At 40.9% G+C, this 19,168-nt stretch overlaps 1 protein-coding gene across 1 annotated transcript in view; it reads left to right on the top strand.

The window, feature by feature from the left end:
- The window catches only part of LOC111956066 (CMP-N-acetylneuraminate-beta-galactosamide-alpha-2,3-sialyltransferase 1-like), a 42,432-nt gene that overhangs the window by 18,725 nt on the left and 4,539 nt on the right, over nucleotides 1–19,168 (top strand). Inside the window, 5 exon segments of the mRNA XM_023976482.2 lie at nucleotides 332–1,155; nucleotides 4,116–4,309; nucleotides 13,557–13,736; nucleotides 15,401–15,446; nucleotides 15,665–15,808. Of these exon segments, the coding sequence (XP_023832250.1) occupies nucleotides 865–1,155; nucleotides 4,116–4,309; nucleotides 13,557–13,736; nucleotides 15,401–15,446; nucleotides 15,665–15,808 (855 nt within the window). The 5' untranslated portion in view covers nucleotides 332–864.

Genomic DNA, 19,168 nt, shown 5'->3' with positions numbered 1-19,168 from the left:
ATAATTTGACAAGAGCGTTTTCGGTGTGGAGAATGGCCATTGACTTGCCTTGGCTGAATGTGAACAATACTGTGAAATGTTCTGTGTGTCTATGCATTTAACAGTAAACCCAGGACTTTCTGCTGGATGGTGGAGCTCTGATGTCCTTTCATGTAGAAATAGATCCCAGGGGGTCTTCCTGCTTTTCTGTTTTTAGTATAAAGCTAGAGTTGGTTCTGGGAATACTGAAAGTTGAAAGCTGTTGAAGGGAAGTGTTTTATCACATATGATCATTCATTTACTCAGCGGTGTTTGTATTTTTATTCATGTCGTCTGTTTGTTTGCTGTCTAGGTAAATGATTGACTGGACAGGCAGTGAATGCTAGATGCACAAGTCACTGACCTCACACTGTCAACCACAGAAGAGCAGCTGGATGTAGTTACCTGGCCATCGTTAAGTTGACAGGACCATCCTGGATTGTGTACCACCGTTCAACTACGGTATTATTGTTCAGCAGACGTGTCCTGGACATACACAAGGATTCCTCATCTATGTGATTTTTGTCTGACCAAACATTTTTCTACAGAATGCCAAGGCTTTCCCTTGCCCTATAAGGAACTAGTATTCTGGTCAGCTTTTTACTCTGAGATGTTGTTGTTTTCCAACAGAGTGAAGAGGAGCCTGTAATTGTGATGAGGAAGACAGGGACTGTTTCTGTTCATCAGAGGAACCTGGCGTTCAGCCTGTTAGAGCCACGAAATCTCCAAGGGAGGAAATATTCTCAGACATCACTTGGAAATTGGAATTTTCAATAAGTGGCTTCTCTCTGTTTTTCCCTTCCTTCCACCTCCGAGACAACTGAGTTTTTAATCTACCACTGCACCATGTCTCTATCGAAGTGGAGGAAGATCAGGGCATTTACTGTGTTTTCATGCATTGTAACTTTCACCACATTCCTCTTCAGTTACACGTTGAGAGATCCCTCTCTGTACTTCTTCAAATACGCCATCCGCAAGTCGGACAGCTTCTTCTCTAAGGGCCAGTGTGGCTGTCGACAGTGTATGACCGAGCTGGAGGACGACCCCTGGTTCACTGAGAGGTTCAACCTGTCTGTCCATCCTCTGATGTCTAGGAGGAACAGCCTGCTGACTGACGACACGTACCGCTGGTGGCAGGTGAGATGTTACCACTGCTAGGGTTAGGATTGAACTGGCATGTGGACATGAAGCTAGGGTTAGGGCTGAACCAGGATGTGGACATGAAGCTAGGGTTAGTTTGAATCAGGATGTGGACATGAAGCTAGGGTTAGGGCTGAACCAGGATGTGGACATGAAGCTAAGGTTAGAGCTGAACCAGGATGTGGACATGAAGCTAGGTTAGGGCTGAACCAGGATGTGGACATGAAGCTAAGGTTAGAGCTGAATCAGGATGTGGACATGAAGCTAAGGTTAGGGCTGAACAGGATGTGGACATGAAGCTAGGTTAGAGCTGATCAGGATGTGGACATGAAGCTAGGGTTAGGGCTGAACCAGGATGTGGACATAAAGCTAGGGTTGGGGCTGAACCAGGATGTGGACATGAAGCTAGGTTGGGCGCTGAACCAGGATGTGGACATGAAGCTAGGGTTAGGGCTGAATCAGGATGTGGACATGAAGCTAGGGTTAGTGAACCAGGATGTGGACATAAAGCTAGGGTTAGTTTGAACCAGGATGTGGACATAAAGCTAGGTTAGTTTGAACCAGGATGTGGACATAAAGCTAAGGTTAGAGCTGAACAGGATGTGACATAAGCTAGGTTAGGCTGAACCAGGATGTGGACATAAAGCTAGGGTTAGTTTGAACCAGGATGTGGACATGAAGATAGGGTTAGTTTGAACCAGGATGTGGACATAAAGATAGGGTTAGTTTGAACCAGGATGTGGACATGAAGATAGGGTTAGTTGAACCAGGATGTGGACATGAAGATTAGGGTTAGTTAACCAGGATGTGGACATGAAGATAGGGTTAGTTTGAACCAGGATGTGGACATAAAGATAGGGTTAGGTTTGAACCAGGATGTGGACATGAAGATAGGGTTAGTTGAACCAGGATGTGGACATAAAGATAGGGTTAGTTTGAACCAGGGATGTGGACATGAAAGATAGGGTTAGTTTGAACCAGGATGTGGACATAAAGATTGGGTTAGTTTTGAACCAGGATGTGGACATGAAGCTAGGGTTGAGGTTAGGGTTAAACTGGGATGTGGACATGAAGCAGATTTAGGGTTGAGGGTTAGGGTTAAACCAGGATGTAGACATGAAGCAAGGGTTAGGGTTGAGGGTTAGGCTTGAACCGGGATGTGGACATGAAGCTAGGGTTGAGGTTAGGGTTAAACCCCGATGTGGACATGAAGCTAGGGTTGAGGTTAGGGTTCAACCGGGATGTGGACATGAAGCAAGGGTTAGAGAGTTTGGATCAGTACACCCTCTGATGACCTGGAGGAACAGTCTGCTGGCTGATGACACGTACAGGTGATGTCAGTTTCTGAGACTTACAGGTGAATAACCACACAGGTGAGTTTGGTTCAGTCACATCAGGCTAACCGTCCTAATGATAATCAGGACAAGGAAGAAAACATTGTGTCCATGACAAGGTTATTAATGATACTGTACGTACCAATGCCCATGAACGATACCATCTCCTAGTCAGCTATACTTTGAGGTGGCTAATTTCTAAGATTCCACCAGATAGAACTGAATGGCTACTTAATAAATACCATTCAACACTGCTAGAGAAGTCTAGATCCAATAAACTGAGAAATAAAAACGTTACACTTCCTGTTTCTCAGTATTTCAGAGACAAGAGATATTCTATTTTTGAACCTAATCCGTGGCCATATTGAGTTCAAAGCGTAGGCCGATGGTATACTGAGCTCGAAATTATTCTTGCCTCAACCCTGCATCACAGTTTGTCAGTTTATTCTTGGTTTTTCTAAAGCAAGGTCATGTACAATGAAAGAGCTGCCGATCACTTAGGAACAGCCCGGTTACAACGTCTAACAGTCAAATGGTACGGCGTTGTTCGTTTTAATTCAAACATCAAAAGTCCATTCACCCTTCTTAGAAGTCAGTTAGGAACACTTTCTTGTAAATTAGAATTGATCCTGGGGCTATTACCAGTGGCTGCCACCATCGTGACTCCATTAAATTAAATCAGGAGATACACGTTGGAGGTGGACGGATCACATGCCCTGAGACGTGACAGGATCACATGCCCTGAGAGGGTTCTATGGAGATGAGGTCACATTCACCTTGACCAATTAGATGTAAGAGTAGATGGAATATTAACTAGAAGGTAACCTCCTGTTACTCATAACTTGTTTCATAAGAGGTGAGGCTTGATGAGAATTGTCTTGGGCCATCTACTGGCTCTGTTAAAAAAAGTGTCTTGGTGTGTGCTAGGGTTGAACGGTGGTAACCCGGTTACTGAGATTTACCGGGATTTACTCCCAAAACCACACCCCTTTTCCAGGATAAATAACTGTTTTGAAAGCCAATACTAACTAGCATTAGCGCAATGACTGGAAGTCTTTGGGTATCTGCTAGCATGTTAGCCGACTTCCAGTCATTGTGTTAACGCTAGATAGAAATTGCGCTAATGCTATTTAGCAACTTACTTCAAACTGCACGCAGACATAAAATGGTATCTTTAAGTTCATCTGACTCTGGGGAAGTAGATAAAGGGCCTCATTGCCGAAATCCAAATGTGTCCCTTTAACAAGATAAAGAGTTTTTTTTATGCTGAGAACTGAAAGTATGTTTTTAAATAACATCCTTAGAATGTTCTTTAAACATTACTAATGTTTTGAAAACCTACTTTAAATAGAACCATGAGGAAACCTGTAGGAAACGTTATGGGAAGGTTGTATGCAAAATAACCATATGACAATCATTCTCTCACCAAGCTCTAAGAAACATGGTTCTCAGATAATGATGTACTGGCTGGCCTATCTCTGCTGTGTCTCTACCTCTTCCCTATCTCTGCTGTGTCTCTACCTGTTCCCTGCCTCTGCTGTGTCCCTACCTCTACTGTCTCTGCTCTGTCCCGAGTGGTTAAAGACCGAGCTGAAAGGCTTGAAGGTCTCCCTCTCTCTCCAGTGGTTGCAGGCAGAGCAAGAGCCGGCCAACTTCAGCGAGGTGGTGGAGAAGTTGTTCCAGGTCATCCCTGATGCTGACCTTTACATGGATGCGGGCCCTGAGCGCTGTAGGACCTGTGCTGTGGTGGGGAACTCTGGGAACCTTAAGGGCTCCCGCTACGGAGCCCTCATCGACTCCAGTGATGTCATCATCAGGTGACTGAGCAAGCTTGTTTTTTGTTTGTCACACCTCAGAGTATTATATTAGGAATGGAGCTGCAAAGCCAGATAAGATTTTGTTCTGTATAGCATTCATGCCTGACCAATATCTAGGCTTTGATGTTATTTAGAAGTGTAATTATTGTAGTCCAGTTTCTTGATTCCCACCCCTACCTTTGATAAGATTACACCTGAGCCGGGATGGTTTTGTTCTATGAAGGCGTTTATAGCCTACAATTATCATCACAATAACTCATGAAATGTTATATTGGAACAAACACAAGTTTGTTCCATCGAGGTGCTTGTATAGGCTATGAATAGCATCTCACCTGTTTAATTATACTGTGATCTGATCATTGTAGACGCCCCATTTGGTTTGATGTCAATATGATTTCACCCTAGCATAGACCGTTCCTCCCATCATGTCACACCTGTCAGCTGCCCTACCTGTTGTTCCCATGTCAGTTTGACTCATAGAATTTGTTAGTCAAAGCCCAAAAGCTGTTTTAGCATGATGTGCAGCACCATTGAGGGCTTTTGCTATTTTGTAGTAGTCAACTGGGTGGGACTTGATATAGGTTAGTGCCAATTAGTCCCTCCAGGATTTTGCTGGGATTTTTTTTTATATTTGAGGGCTAACATGCTTGATTTTTACATGGCAATATGCAATGATTTTGGCCAATTTGTTGCGAAAATGCGCTGATGAGGGAAAAAGTTTGATTGTGTGACTTGATTTAACCATATTATGCGGAAAATGTGCAGTGATTGGTTTAAATTGCAAGCCCTCTTTTTGTACGACGTTGATTGGTCAGTTTAATGCGATACCTAAGATGATTTGACTGTTTTATGCTGAAATAGTGCAGTGATTGGTCAAATTTGCAAGCCCTCAAATTATATGCGATCGCATAATTACAGAATCTTAGAGGGACCTGCCAATACACTCTGAAAAGAAGAAATAGGGTTAGGGTTAGAGCAGTAAGGCTAATGAAGCCGACTGTAGACGAAGGTCGGAGAGTGAAACCGGGGGAGGTGCATCTGCGACAGCCCAAAGTTGAACACTGGTGATTTTCCAACAGCAAGGCTCAGATCAATTTGGCAGTGTCAACATATACTACATGACCAAAGGTATGTGTACACCTGCTCCTCCTTATTCCAAAATCATGGCTATTAATATGGAGTTGGTCCCCTCCTTTGCTGCTATAACAGCCTCCACTCTTCTGGGAAGGCTTTCCACTAGATGTTGGAACATTGCTGCGGGGACTTGCTTCCATTCAGCCACAAGAGCATTAGTGAGGTTGGGCACTGATGTTGATCGATTTAGGTCTGGCTTGCAATCGGCGTTCCAATTCATCCCAAAGTTGTTCGATGGGGTTGAGGTCAGAGCTCTGTGGAGGCCAGTCAAGTTCTTCCACACCGATCTCAACAAAGCATTTCTATATGGACCTCGCTGTGTGCACGGGGGCATTGTCATGCTGAAACAGGAAAGGACCTTCCCTGAACTGTTACCACAAAGTTCGTCTAGAATGTCATTGTATGCTGTAGCGTTAGGATTTTCCTTCACTGGAACTAAGGGGCCTAGCCCGAACCATGAAAAACAGCCCCAGACCATTATTCCTCCTCCACCAAACTTTAAGGTTGGCACTATCCATTGGGGCAGGTAGCGTTCGCCTGGCATCCGTCAAAGGGTGATTCATCACTCCAGAGAATGAGTTTCCACTGCTCCAGAGTCCAATGGCAGCGATCTTTACACCATTCCAACCGACGCTTGGCATTGTGCATGGTGATCTTAGGCTTGTGTGTGGCTGCTCAGCCATGGAAACCCATTTCATGAAGCTCCCGACGAACAATTCTTGTGCTGATGTTGCTTCGAGGCAGTTTGGAACTCTGTAGTGAGTGTTACAACCGAGGACAGGCAATTTTTAAGGAGTTACGTGCTTCAGCACTAGGCGGTCTCGTTCTGTGAGCTTGTTTGGCCTACCACTTCGCGGCTGAGCAGTTGTTGCTCCTAGACGTTTCCACTTCACAATAACAGTACTTAGAGTTGACTGGGGAAACTCCAGCAGGGCAGAAATATGACAAACTGACTTGTTGGAAAGGTGGCATCCTCTGAAGGTGCCACACTGAAAGTCACTGAGCTCTTCAGTACGGGCCATTCTACTGCCAATGTTTGTCTATGGAGATTCCATGGCTGTGTGCTCGATTTTATACACCTGTCAGCAACAAGTGTGGCTGAAATAGCCAAATTCAATAATTTCAAGGGGTGTCCACATACTTTTGTGTGTGTGTGTATGTGATCTCAGCAAAAAAAAAGAAACATCCCTCTTTCAGGACCCTGTCTTTCTAAGATAATTCGGAAGAATCTAAATAACTTTACAGATCATTGTAAAAGGGTTTAAACACTGTTTCCCATGCTTGTTCAGTGAACCATAAACAATTATTGAACATGCACCTGCGGAACGGTCGTTAAGACACTAACAGATGGTAGGCAATTAAGGTAACAGTTATGAAAACTTAGGACACTAAAGAGGCCTTTCTACTGACTCTAAAAAACACCAAAAGAAAGATGCCCAGGTTCCCTGCTCATCTGCATGAACGTGCCTTAGGCATGCTGCAAGGAGGCATAAGGACTGCAGATGTGGCCAGGGCAATAAATTGCAATGTCCGTACTGTGAGACGCCTAAGACAGCGCTACAGGGAAACAGGACGGAGCTGATTGTCCTCGCAGTGGCAGACCACGTGTAACAACACCTGCACAGGATCGGTACATCCGAACATCACACCTGCGGGACAGGTACAGGATGGCAATAACAACTGCCCGAGTTACACAAGGAACGCACAATCCCTCCATCAGTGCTCAGACTGTCCGCAATAGGTTGAGAGAGGCCAGACTGAGGGCTTGTAGGCCTGTTGTAAGGCAGGTCCTCACCAGCCATCACAACAACGCCGCCTATGGGCACAAACCCACCGCCGATGGACCAGATAGGACTGGCAAAAAGTGCTCCTCACTGACGAGTCGCGGTTTTGTCTAACCAGTGGTGATGGTCAGATTTGTGTTTATCGTCAAAGGAATGAGCGTTACACCGAGGCCTGTACTCTGGAGCGGGATCGATTTGGAGGTGGAGGATCCGTCATGGTCTAGGGCGGTGTGTCACAGCATCATCGGTCTGAGCTTGTTGTCATTGCAGGCAATCTCAACGCTGTGCATTACAGGGAAGACATCCTCCTCCCTCATGTGTACCCTTCCTGCAGGCTCATCCTGACATGACCCTCCAGCATGACAATGCCACGACCCATACTGCTCGTTCTGTGCGTGATTTCCTGCCAGACAGGAATGTCAGTGTTCTGCCATGGCCAGCGAATAGCCCGGATGTCAATCCCATTGAGCACATCTGGGACCTGTTGGATCGGAGGGTGAGTGCTAGGGCCATTCCCTCCAGAAATGTCCAGGAACTTGGTGGTGCCTTGGTGGAAGAGTGGGGTAACATCTCACAGCAATAACTGACAAATCTGGTCCAGTCCATGAGGAGGAGATGCACTGCAGTACTTAATGCAGCTAGTGGCCACACCAGATACTGACTGTTACTTTTGATTTTGACCCCCCTTTTGTTCAGGGACACATTATTCAATTTCTGTTAGTCACATGTCTGTGGAACTTGTTCAGTTTATGTCTCAGTTGTTGAATCTTGTTATGTTCATACAAATATTTGCACATGTTAAGTTTGCTGAAAATAAACGCAGTTGACAGTAAGTTCTCCAATTGTCCACATGGCTGGCTGAATTTTGCTACCATCGGAAACTTCGGGAAGATTGCCCATTATTTCGTTTTTTTAAGGACCCAGAAAACGGCAGTGTGAGAACCTATTCAAGTAAGTAAATATTTTTTGAAAATGGTTGTGTTTTTAGCTAGCTTGCTACAGAAACTTAAGTGTGCAGGCTGACTCAAATTAGCTGCTAATGTAATGTTCGCTATACAGCAAACTGTATAGCTAGCTAAGTTAATTAAATATCACCAGCTTGCTAACTTCATATTAGCTAGTTAGCTAGCTATCTTGATGTATTTATCGTTTTAACTAAATACATTTGTAACTAGCTAACAGCCATGGAAGAGGGTGAAAGGATTAGCTATCAATTCAAGTTGTCAGAGAAGGGAGAGTAGGCTACTCTAGATAGGGAAGGTACCATTTGCGGGATGACATTTTTTWAAATATTCTCCAGTTCTAGTCAATAGCGAGGAAAAACTTAGAACAGAGAGATATAGTGACATAATATTCAGGGCTGTCTAATTTGAGAATAATGCAGCCTGTTTCTTTAGAATGTTTTCTGTTCTCAGGTACAGAGAGCTGTGAAACCCTGTCTGCAGATGAAGAGGTCCCAGTGAATGTCCCAAGAGAATAAGGGTACATCCTTGTATACCATATGTGTACCTGTGTTGGCACATGTTGTGAACAGAAATACAGTTTAAAAGTCACACACAATGTTTAAACCTATTACAACTGGAGCAGGCCAACTCTGCTGGGTGTGCAGGTTTCTGTTCCAGCCCAGCACTAACACACCTGATTCAATGTATCAAAATGAATTAGTTAATAATCAAGTGTGCTGATTGGCCAGATCTGATATGGACTTTCTTTTGTTCACCTGAAATTATGCTTTAGTAATAATAGCCTACTTGTTACAAAAATGTCTAACCCTTACATATGAGTTAGCTTAATTGTACACTTTGAAATGATATGAAATAGTGTTGATTCTTTGAAGTTTGGTGTTTAAACTTGTTTTAATTGTAAAGTGGCCTACAGTATGATCGCATTAGCCTTATGGACATTTGCAAAAGACTCCTTGACAATGTGCATCTGAAGCAGAGAATAGCTTAACTCACACATTGTTTACATATTGTTAAGCTCTAGGTTCTCAATTCAAAAACAATAACAATAGACAATGTATGAGGCTAATCATTATACTAGACTTTTGTACATGCCTTGTGCTGACATGAAATTGTTTAGTGCAAATCCAACCCTTGTAATCTAGGTGGTGAAATGTCTGGAAACAGGAGATGATGGGGGTCCTTCTCTTCAAACATACACACAACTACTACCACCAAGTTCAATGCCAGATACATTTATCCCAGAAGGTCTGAGTGTCACTTAGTCGGGCTACTGTGATAATGAAGATGGTTTGCCTAAACCTACCACAACAATTACGTTGTCTATGCTAAATGTGTTTAAACTGTAAAAGAAAGAATACTAGTTGGGCTATAAGAAATACTTTTTATTCAATGGGGCTAGGCAAAGCAGAGATGACAATACTTTTAATTTCACCCAGACAACAATATAGCGTATTATCTTCAGTATGTTTACAATATCATAAACAGTAGTATTTTACACGTTCCAAATTAGGGTTTAATATATTCATATGGTTTAAGGGGGCACTTTTGTCATGACGGCAAGGTGCTCTCTACTCAAATTGCACAACARAATCATTGATTGACCAAAGCACAGCATATGACAACCATCTCGTATGACTAAGGAATGTCTCCTTTCATATCTGGAAAAGGACAAAGTAGAAGTAGAAACTGATGCTGCTGCAGCATTGCTCATCTTCACATTGGGAATCCAGTCGACATGTGTGTCTTGACAGAGGTCAGCTGGTGAACCTACAGTAGTACATAAACAAATGAAAAGCACACCTGATGTTTGAATAGCACTTCTTTAGGTCACYTATACCATCAGGGCTCTTCATTGTGTGGTTGTTTAATTCATTCAGGTGTTTTAATGTCATATAAAGATTAAATCTATTGTTGGGCTGGAACAACCAATAGTCAACACAGCAGGTTGACCTATCCTTTGGAGGCCTTTGTCCTATGCTGTAATATCCATACATTTTCCCTCTTATGAATGAAGCTCTCAACAAATTATCAATGGGTTATCATGAATATATAATAACCACTGGAGTTTTGTTCCCCAGGCTATATGGATGTCATATTGTATAATTTGCGCCTCCCCTTTTCATGGTCATGGCTAGAAGGGATCCAGTTTTTGTCAAATGAATGTCRTATTCTAGATTTGCATTCAAGACAAGGTCGTTTTTATTGATCTGTTGTCAGTGTCAGTAGGACTAGGCTACCATCGTATTAGAAAATATTCTGCTAATGTCTCCTTTCATATAAAGTGTAGTAGAATTSCATCAAATGTTTATCAAAGGCCACATTTTTCCTGTGCAAAGGAAAGAAATCTCTCTGATATAGCCTATAAACCTCTGCCAGTATGCGCTTATTAATAACCAAAATGATCGTTTCCAATCTGCTCATCACATAAGGAATAGTAGGCTTACATTAGTCTGCAAATGCGATGATCGAGGCATGCAGTCATTTGTTATAAAGGTGCCATTTTATGGTGAAAGATTTGCTCGACATATGCTAATAGCTAGACTACAATCTAGCTAGCTAATTTAGTGTTAACACCTGTTTAGCATAACAGATAAACTTAACTCGAAATCGATCAGACTTGACTTACCAGTTATGAAATGATCATAGCAGACCCTGTACTGACAGCTGTCTGGGTTCAGGTCTTGACAGGCAAAAAGGTTTACTTGCTTTTCTGACAGTTCTCGAGGTTTCTCTCATTGGTGTCATCAATGGTGTTTCATGATTGCGGGGAATTTGTAAACATATCCACAGAAAATTACCTTGGTGATGAATCAACTAGTTTTAGACACTGTTATCATGCAGTTTGGGGCAGAAACTCGTCTGTTGTTGTCAGAAGAAGTAATGCAGTGGTCTTCCAACATGGCCGCCAGGCGGTGTCGTACGTCAACTGCAAGCCCTCTATACCCCTATATCACACAGACTCACAAACTGAAAACATAACATGTGTAGGCTACAATTTGGCTACACAGAGGACTCAAATATCACTTTAATTTTTATCCCCTGTAGCTTTAGAATCACAGCAACGTTGGTTCCTGTTTCAGTCACTTCTTTGGCTATGTTCGCTTGGGTCAACCAAAAGCAGCCTAATGATTGGTTGACAAATAGTGCATCCCACAATGCAGGTAATGGCTGCATGGTACAGTTTGTGAGAAGCAACTACAGCGACTTGAAGGCGACTTAATAAAAAACTGCATTACCTTTGCTTACAAGGTTTTTGTAAAGTTCATGCAGTTGACGTGTAGGTGCAGGTTTTAGCCCCATAATGCAACACACTCTATCTGCTCGAAGGTGCCCATTGACTACTTTAAAATGGAGATAGCCCTCAATGGTGCTGGCCATGCTGTCACAGAAGCATGGAAAAACAGGAGATGAGCTCTCTGGTACATCTCCGGGCGGCAGGTAGCCTAGCGGTTAAGAAAGTTGGGCCAGTAAMCGAAAGGTTGCTGGTACGAATCTCTGCGGTGACTAGGTGAAAAATATGTTGATGGGCAATGCACTTAACCCTAATTGCTCCTGTAAGTCACTCTGGATATGAACTCAAATGTAAATGTATGGTTTTTCTCCACTCACCAGCAGTTCTGTACAAATTTTCTTCAATGTAAAGCTGTATTACTGCACTTATCTTCTACAACATCCCATGCTGTGGAGCAGCATGCTTGCTGATTTAATTACGCAGASACTGGGACAAGAGACGCAAGACGTATTGCTTGTCTTTTAACACAATCCTTCTCTGCAGTACAGGCTTACAAGCACAGGAATTATGTACAGTTCATATCACCCTGCATCCCCTGTGGGCCCTGGTCAAAAGTAGTGCCCTATAAAGRTAATACCGTGCCATTTAGGATGGAGCCCATGTGCTGCTACTACAGTGACTTAGATGAACACTCGATTGCCAGACCCGACACTGCAAATGAAAAACATGTTGTATGTGCTCTGCTTCAAAATTATACTACCCATCCCGTTCCATGTAATGAAAATAAATATTTACCAGCAAAATCCATCTCTTTTTTGTTGTTGTTAAAAACCTATTTATTCTGGTTCTATGAGAGCTGCTATATCACAGGTGTCAAGGAAGCACCGGGATATTTTATTAAAACATGATTAGCTTGTCTGGATAATAAGACGCTGACAGCATTGACCCACTGCCAAGCGCATAGCCCAAGGTAATGTAAAATGATAGTACCCATCCCCTTTCATGTAATGATAAATATTTACTGGCAAAACCCCTCACACTTTAAAAAAAAGCCTATTTATTCAGGTTCTATGAGAGCTGCTATATCACAGGTGTCAAAGGTGTACCGGGTTCTTTTATTCAAACATAATTAGCTTGTCTGGAGTAGAAGACGCTGACAGCGTTGGATCAGCGGTGGATTAATCATCARTCAACTTCTGATCCGTGTATGATGGGGTAAAGCCTCAGCAAGTAACTTCATTAGGTTGGATCCTAGAGCCCAACAGATGTAGTGATAGCTATGCACCTCACACCTGTGAGTGAAAAGCCCAGTTTTAGATTGGATTTCTGCGCTGTGTTTTTCAATGAGGAGCCAGACCAACTATCAGTGTGTAAATTAGGAGGAAAGTCCTTGGCTGAAATTGATTATACTGCTCACCCCACACTCACTTAACTCACACACACACAAAGATCTCCCCTTGGAAGAACGAACTAACTATATTAATTAAACAGGCAGAATCACAGCTATAGCTTTCCCCTCAATGCACTCACTGTAACTGGGACACAAATATGAACTGGATGATGTGGAGAAGCAGGAATTCCACAAACTGTCACATGCCATGGCACAACTAGGATGTGGGTATTCAGTAGATATTTACAGGAATGTCATGAAGACGGTTAATCCCAGAGCCTGATGTTGAGGATATACAGTAAGCCTCTGGTTCATCACCACATTCAAGTTCCAAATGACAGAAATGTTATTTAGATACAATTTACAGTTTTGTACCTCCAGGCATCCCACCTTCAACAAAGCAGATATGTTGATTAGTACGTGAAAGCATTGTCATCCATATGTTATATTTAAGCAGTAAGGCACAGGGGGGGCGGGGTACATGGCTGAGGGCTGTTCTTAGGTACAGCCCTCAGCCGTGGTATATTGGCCATATACCACAAACCCCAGAGGTGCATTATTGCTATTATAAACTGGTTACCAACGTAATTAGAACAATAAGAAATACTTGTTTTGTCATACCCGTGATATGCGGTACGATATACCACGGCTGTCAGCCAATCAGCATTCAGGGCTCGAACCACCCAGTTTTTATAATGCAGTACCACCCACTTTGACTCTAATCGTAACCCTGCTCCTGCAGAATGAACATGGCTCCTACCTCTGGCTATGAGGAGGATGTTGGGAGCCGGACCACACATCACGTCATGTACCCAGAGAGCGCCATAGATCTGGACAACACCACCAGTCTTCTGCTCATCCCCTTCAAGACTCTGGACYTGCAGTGGATCACCAGTGCCTTGACTACAGGCTCCATCAAACAGTGAGTGATCAATGACCACGCACCACACAGTCACTACACGTTCATCAAGTTCACCTAAGGAAGTGTAGTAAGTGCACCTTAGCAATCCTTCAATACAAACTGTAGTTAATGCCTGTGGAATTGTTTGTAATGAATGGAAAGATGAAACCGCAAACAACGTTCTCATCCCCGTGAGGTCTGGTATCCTTTATGCTGTGTAAACAGTCTTTGTAAAAGTGCACCCGGTGCCTCCTTCAGGGCTGTTTGTCATAACCACAAGTATCCACATGTTGGCACATACTGATATAGACCTCTTCCAGCGCCACAAGGTCGATGTTCTCAAGCTCTGTGTTAGACAATTATTACACCTGAATCATCTCAATTAATCATCTCATTATTCCACAAGTTAAGCTTCTAAGCATGTGGATTCTTAGCGTGTGGATATGTAACACTCTCCTTCAACTGGGTCATAAATATGGCTTCAGCTGGAACGCTTTTGCCAGTTACATCCTTATGGTGATGTTCCTGTGTTAATGATCGAATGACTGCTGAGGATGAGTGGGATGTTAGGAGGAAGAGGAAAGGGAGGAGGAGAATGAGGAGGTTGTGGAAGTGCTTAGCTGCCTGTAGGAATCTTTACTGGCACCTTGAGTATCAGCAGGGGTGGCCTGGCCCATTTTTTGCCCAGTGGGCTTGTCTAACTTGGGTTTTCTGCACAAAATCATCATTATCTTTGTAATAACGGGGGCCTCAAGTAAGAACTGGGCCAGTGTGGGGGCCTCGAGGGGAAAAAATTGACTGGTTTGGGGATCTCAAAGAAAAAAATGGGCCAGTGTGTTAGAAATGCCAGGGCCGATTTCTGGTCCCAGTCCAGCCCTGAGGATCAGGGTTGAACTGTAGCCTAATAATGTTATGGGTCAAATGGTCAAGAATTCTTAGCGCTCTAGTTATATCACAGCACAGCTTGAATCCTGATGAAGGCAGCATAGCTGTCGAAACTTTGATATCTATTGCACTTATTTAATCTGACCTAGACTGTGCAGCTTTTCTTTTCATACAGTCTACCCTACCGGTGGTGAATAGCATACCTGTAGTACAAATCAAATCATTCCCAAATCAATATTGATTATATGACCTCACACCCAGCACATCATAATAGCGTATGACCCTTGACCTTGATGGGAAACAAGCCTCTGCTGTTTGCATCTGTATCTGTCACTGTGATCATCTGTAAAAACATAAATAATGTGACAATTACTTTGTTTGCAAACTGTTACTATACCAACACAAACATAAAAAAACAAGTATCAAAACAGTAACCAAAACAGTAACCAAAACAGTATCAGTATCACAAATACACTGTGAACTGTAACATACATTTTCTAACCTGAAATCGGGTTTCTTTTCCAGACGTGACAACCTTTTACTGAACGTATTACCGGTATAGGCTACTAGTTTGTCGTGAGGAGCTCATAGTCAGTATGGCTAATGTTAGCCAATGCTGATAGCCAACCGGATGGCCACCACAAAGTAAACAAAGATGGCGGCGCCTCTGTCAGAAATAAGGTGAATTTGATCAACGATGGTGGTTTAAACTGACAGTACCAAAGATTCTTTGGTTTCCCCTTTTATCTGTGATAATACTTTGATATTTCTTATATTATGTCTTCTTTTGCTTCTTGCAGAACGTACATTCCTGTCCAGTCCAGGATTAAGGCAAACAGGAACAGGGTGAGTGAACCCTTGGCTGCTTCAGAAATGGCGCCCTATTGTAGAGTATTACTTTTGACCAAAGCCCTATGGGTTGATCTGCTTTAGTTTACCTGGAGACAATATAATGCGGATTTTGAAGAGCTAGTGATTGGTTGGTTGGTTCATTGATTGATAACGTTCAAGATTTAAATTCTTTTCACTTCTCACAAGGTCAAAGCTGTTGTTATGTTTTGCAGGTGTTGATATACAGCCCGACCTTCTTTAAATATGTCTATGACGCATGGCTGGAGAGTCATGGCCGGTATCCCTCCACTGGCTTCCTCAGCCTATTGTTTTCCATTCATATCTGTGATAAGGTGAGCCCATCCACTTCCTTTTGTGTCTGTCCGACAAAGTTCTGTACATTATGAGAGTGTTCTGTGACTGCAAAGCATGCGTTGGATTTGCACTGAGGTTTTACAGAGTTTAAAGCCGGAAAAAGTGTCCCAAGTGTCCAAAAAATTAAACCGCTGATGGAAATGAAGTAACCCTTTGCATCTGTGAAATGGCCACACGCTGTGCAGCACTGTGTTATCTACCCGCCACTGCTCTACAAACAAACGTTTTGAGTGGGAAAGAGGGGCAGAGCGCCGAGTGTTATGCATATTATCTGCATCTACACGGGAGGTGTGAAATGCAGGCAATTACCACGTGCCATGTGCTACGCCATGTGCTACAAAAAAGGTGTTCTCTAGAACCTTAAAGAGGTTGACTCTAGAAAAACAGCAATCTCCACAGTTGCCCCAAGTGATGCAGACGGCATCCCAATGTCCTATAGTTGTTACATAGAGCTCAACCGAGTCATTTAGAAGAGAAGAAAAAGAAATCCTAGTAACTGTATAAGGGAACATTTTCTAGTAACTGTATAAGGATGTTTTCTAGTAACTGTATAAGGACGTTTTTCTAGTAACTGTATAAGGACGTTTTTTCTAGAACTGTATAAGGATGTTTTTCTAGTAACTGTATAATGATGTTTTTCTAGTAACTGTATAAGGATTTTCTAGTAACTGTATAAGGACGTTTTTCTAGTAACTGTATAATGATGTTTTTCTAGTAACTGTATAAGGAGTTTTTCTAGTAACTGTATAATGATGTTTTTCTAGTAACTGTATAAGGACGTTTTTCTAGTAACTGTATAAGGATGTTTTTCTAGTAACTGTATAATGATGTTTTTCTAGTAACTGTATAAGACGTTTTTCAGTAACTGTAGAATGATGTTTTTCTAGTAACTGTATAAGGACGTTTTTCTAGTAACTGTAGAATGATGTTTTTAGTAACTGTAGAATTATGTTTTTCTAGTAACTGTATAATGATGTTTTTCTAGTAACTGTATAAGGACGTTTTTCTAGTAACTGTATAAGGATGTTTTTCTAGTAACTGTAGAATGATGTTTTCTAGTAACTGTAGAATGATGTTTTTTCTAGTAACTGTATAAGGACGTTTTTCTAGTAACTGTATAAGGACGTTTTTCTAGTAACTGTATAATGATGTTTTTCTAGTAACTGTATAAGGATGTTTTTCTAGTAACTGTATAAGGACGTTTTTCTAGTAACTGTATAAGGACGTTTTCTAGTAACTGTATAAGGACGTTTTTCTAGTAACTGTAGAAGGACGTTTTTCTAGTAACTGTATAAGGACGTTTTCTAGTAACTGTATAAGGACGTTTTTCAGTAACTGTATAAGGATGTTTTTCTAGTAATGTATAATGATGTTTTTCTAGTAACTGTATAAGGACGTTTTTCTAGTAACTGTATAAGGATGTTTTTCTAGTAACTGTATAATGATGTTTTTCTAGTAACTGTATAAGGACGTTTTTCTAGTAACTGTATAATGATGTTTTTCTAGTAACTGTATAAGTGACGTTTTTTCTAGTAACTGTATAAGGACGTTTTCTGTAACTGTATAAGGATGTTTTTCTAGTAACTGTATAATGATGTTTTTCTAGTAACTGTATAAGGACGTTTTTCTAGTAACTGTATAAGGATGTTTTTCTAGTACTGTATAAGGACGTTTTTCTAGTAACTGTAAATGATTTTTTCTAGTAACTGTATAATGATGTTTTTCTAGTAACTGTTATAATGATGTTTTTCTAGTAACTGTATAAGGACGTTTTTCTAGTAACTGTATAAGGACTTTTTTCTAGTAACTGTATAAGGACGTTTTTCTAGTAACTGTATAGGACGTTTTTCTAGTAACTGTATAATGATGTTTCTAGTAACTGTATAAGGACGTTTTTCTAGTAACTGTATAATGATGTTTTTCTAGTAACTGTATAAGGACGTTTTTTCAGTAACTGTTAATGATGTTTTTCTAGTAAACTGTATAAGGACGTTTTTCTAGTAACTGTATAATGATGTTTTTCTAGTAACTGTATAAGGACGTTTTCTTAGTAAACTGTATAAGGACGTTTTTCTAGTAACTGTATAAGGACGTTTTTCTAGTAACTGTATAAGGATGTTTTTCTATGTAACTGTATAATGATGTTTTTCTAGTAAACTGTATAAGGACGTTTTTCTAGTAACTGTATAAGGACGTTTTTCTAGTAACTGTATAATGATGTTTTTCTAGTAACTGTATAAGGACGTTTTTCTAGTAACTGTATAAGGACGTTTTTCTAGTAACTGTATAAGGATGTTTTTCTAGTAACTGTATAAGGATGTTTTTCTAGTAACTGTATAATGATGTTTTTCTAGTAACTGTAGAATGATGTTTTTCTAGTAACTGTAGAATATGTTCAGTAACATGTATAATGATGTTTTTCTAGTAACTGTATAAGGACGTTTTTCTAGTAACTGTAGAATTGATGTTTTTCTAGTAACTGTATAATGATGTTTTTCTAGTAACTGTATAAGGACGTTTTTCTAGTAACTGTATAATGATGTTTTTCTAGTAACTGTATAAGGACGTTTTTCTAGTAACTGTATAAGGACGTTTTCTAGTAACTGTATAAGGATGTTTTTCTAGTAACTGTATAAGGACGTTTTTCTAGTAACTGTATAATGATGTTTTCTCAGTAACTGTAGAATGATGTTTTTCTAGTAACTGTATAAGACGTTTTTCTAGTAACTGTAGAATGATGTTTTTCTAGTAACTGTAGAATGATGTTTTTCTAGTAACTGTATAATGATGTTTTTCTAGTAACTGTATAAGGACGTTTTTCTAGTAACTGTATAAGGATGTTTTTCTAGTAACTGTAGAATGATGTTTTCTAGTAACTGTAGAATGATGTTTTTCTAGTAACTGTATAAGGACGTTTTTCTAGTAACTGTATAAGGACGTTTTTCTAGTAACTGTATAATGATGTTTTTCTAGTAACTGTATAAGGATGTTTTTCTAGTAACTGTATAAGGAGTTTTTCTAGTAACTGTATAAGGACGTTTTTTCTAGTAACTGTATAAGGACGTTTTTCTAGTAACTGTAGAAGGACGTTTTTCTAGTAACTGTATAAGACGTTTTCTAGTAACTTATAAGGACGTTTTTTTTAAACTGTATAAGGATGTTTTTCTAGTAACTGTATAATGATGTTTTTCTAGTAACTGTATAAGGACGTTTTTCTAGTAACTGTATAAGGATGTTTTTCTAGTAACTGTATAATGATGTTTTCTAGTAACTGTATAAGGACGTTTTTCTAGTAACTGTATAATGATGTTTTCTAGTAACTGTATAAGGACGTTTTTCTAGTAACTGTATAAGGACGTTTT

This window comes from Salvelinus sp. IW2-2015, linkage group LG31 (genome assembly GCF_002910315.2).
Source record: "Salvelinus sp. IW2-2015 linkage group LG31, ASM291031v2, whole genome shotgun sequence".
Lineage (NCBI taxonomy): Eukaryota > Metazoa > Chordata > Actinopteri > Salmoniformes > Salmonidae > Salvelinus > Salvelinus sp. IW2-2015.
This window is presented reverse-complemented; position numbering and strand designations above follow the sequence as displayed.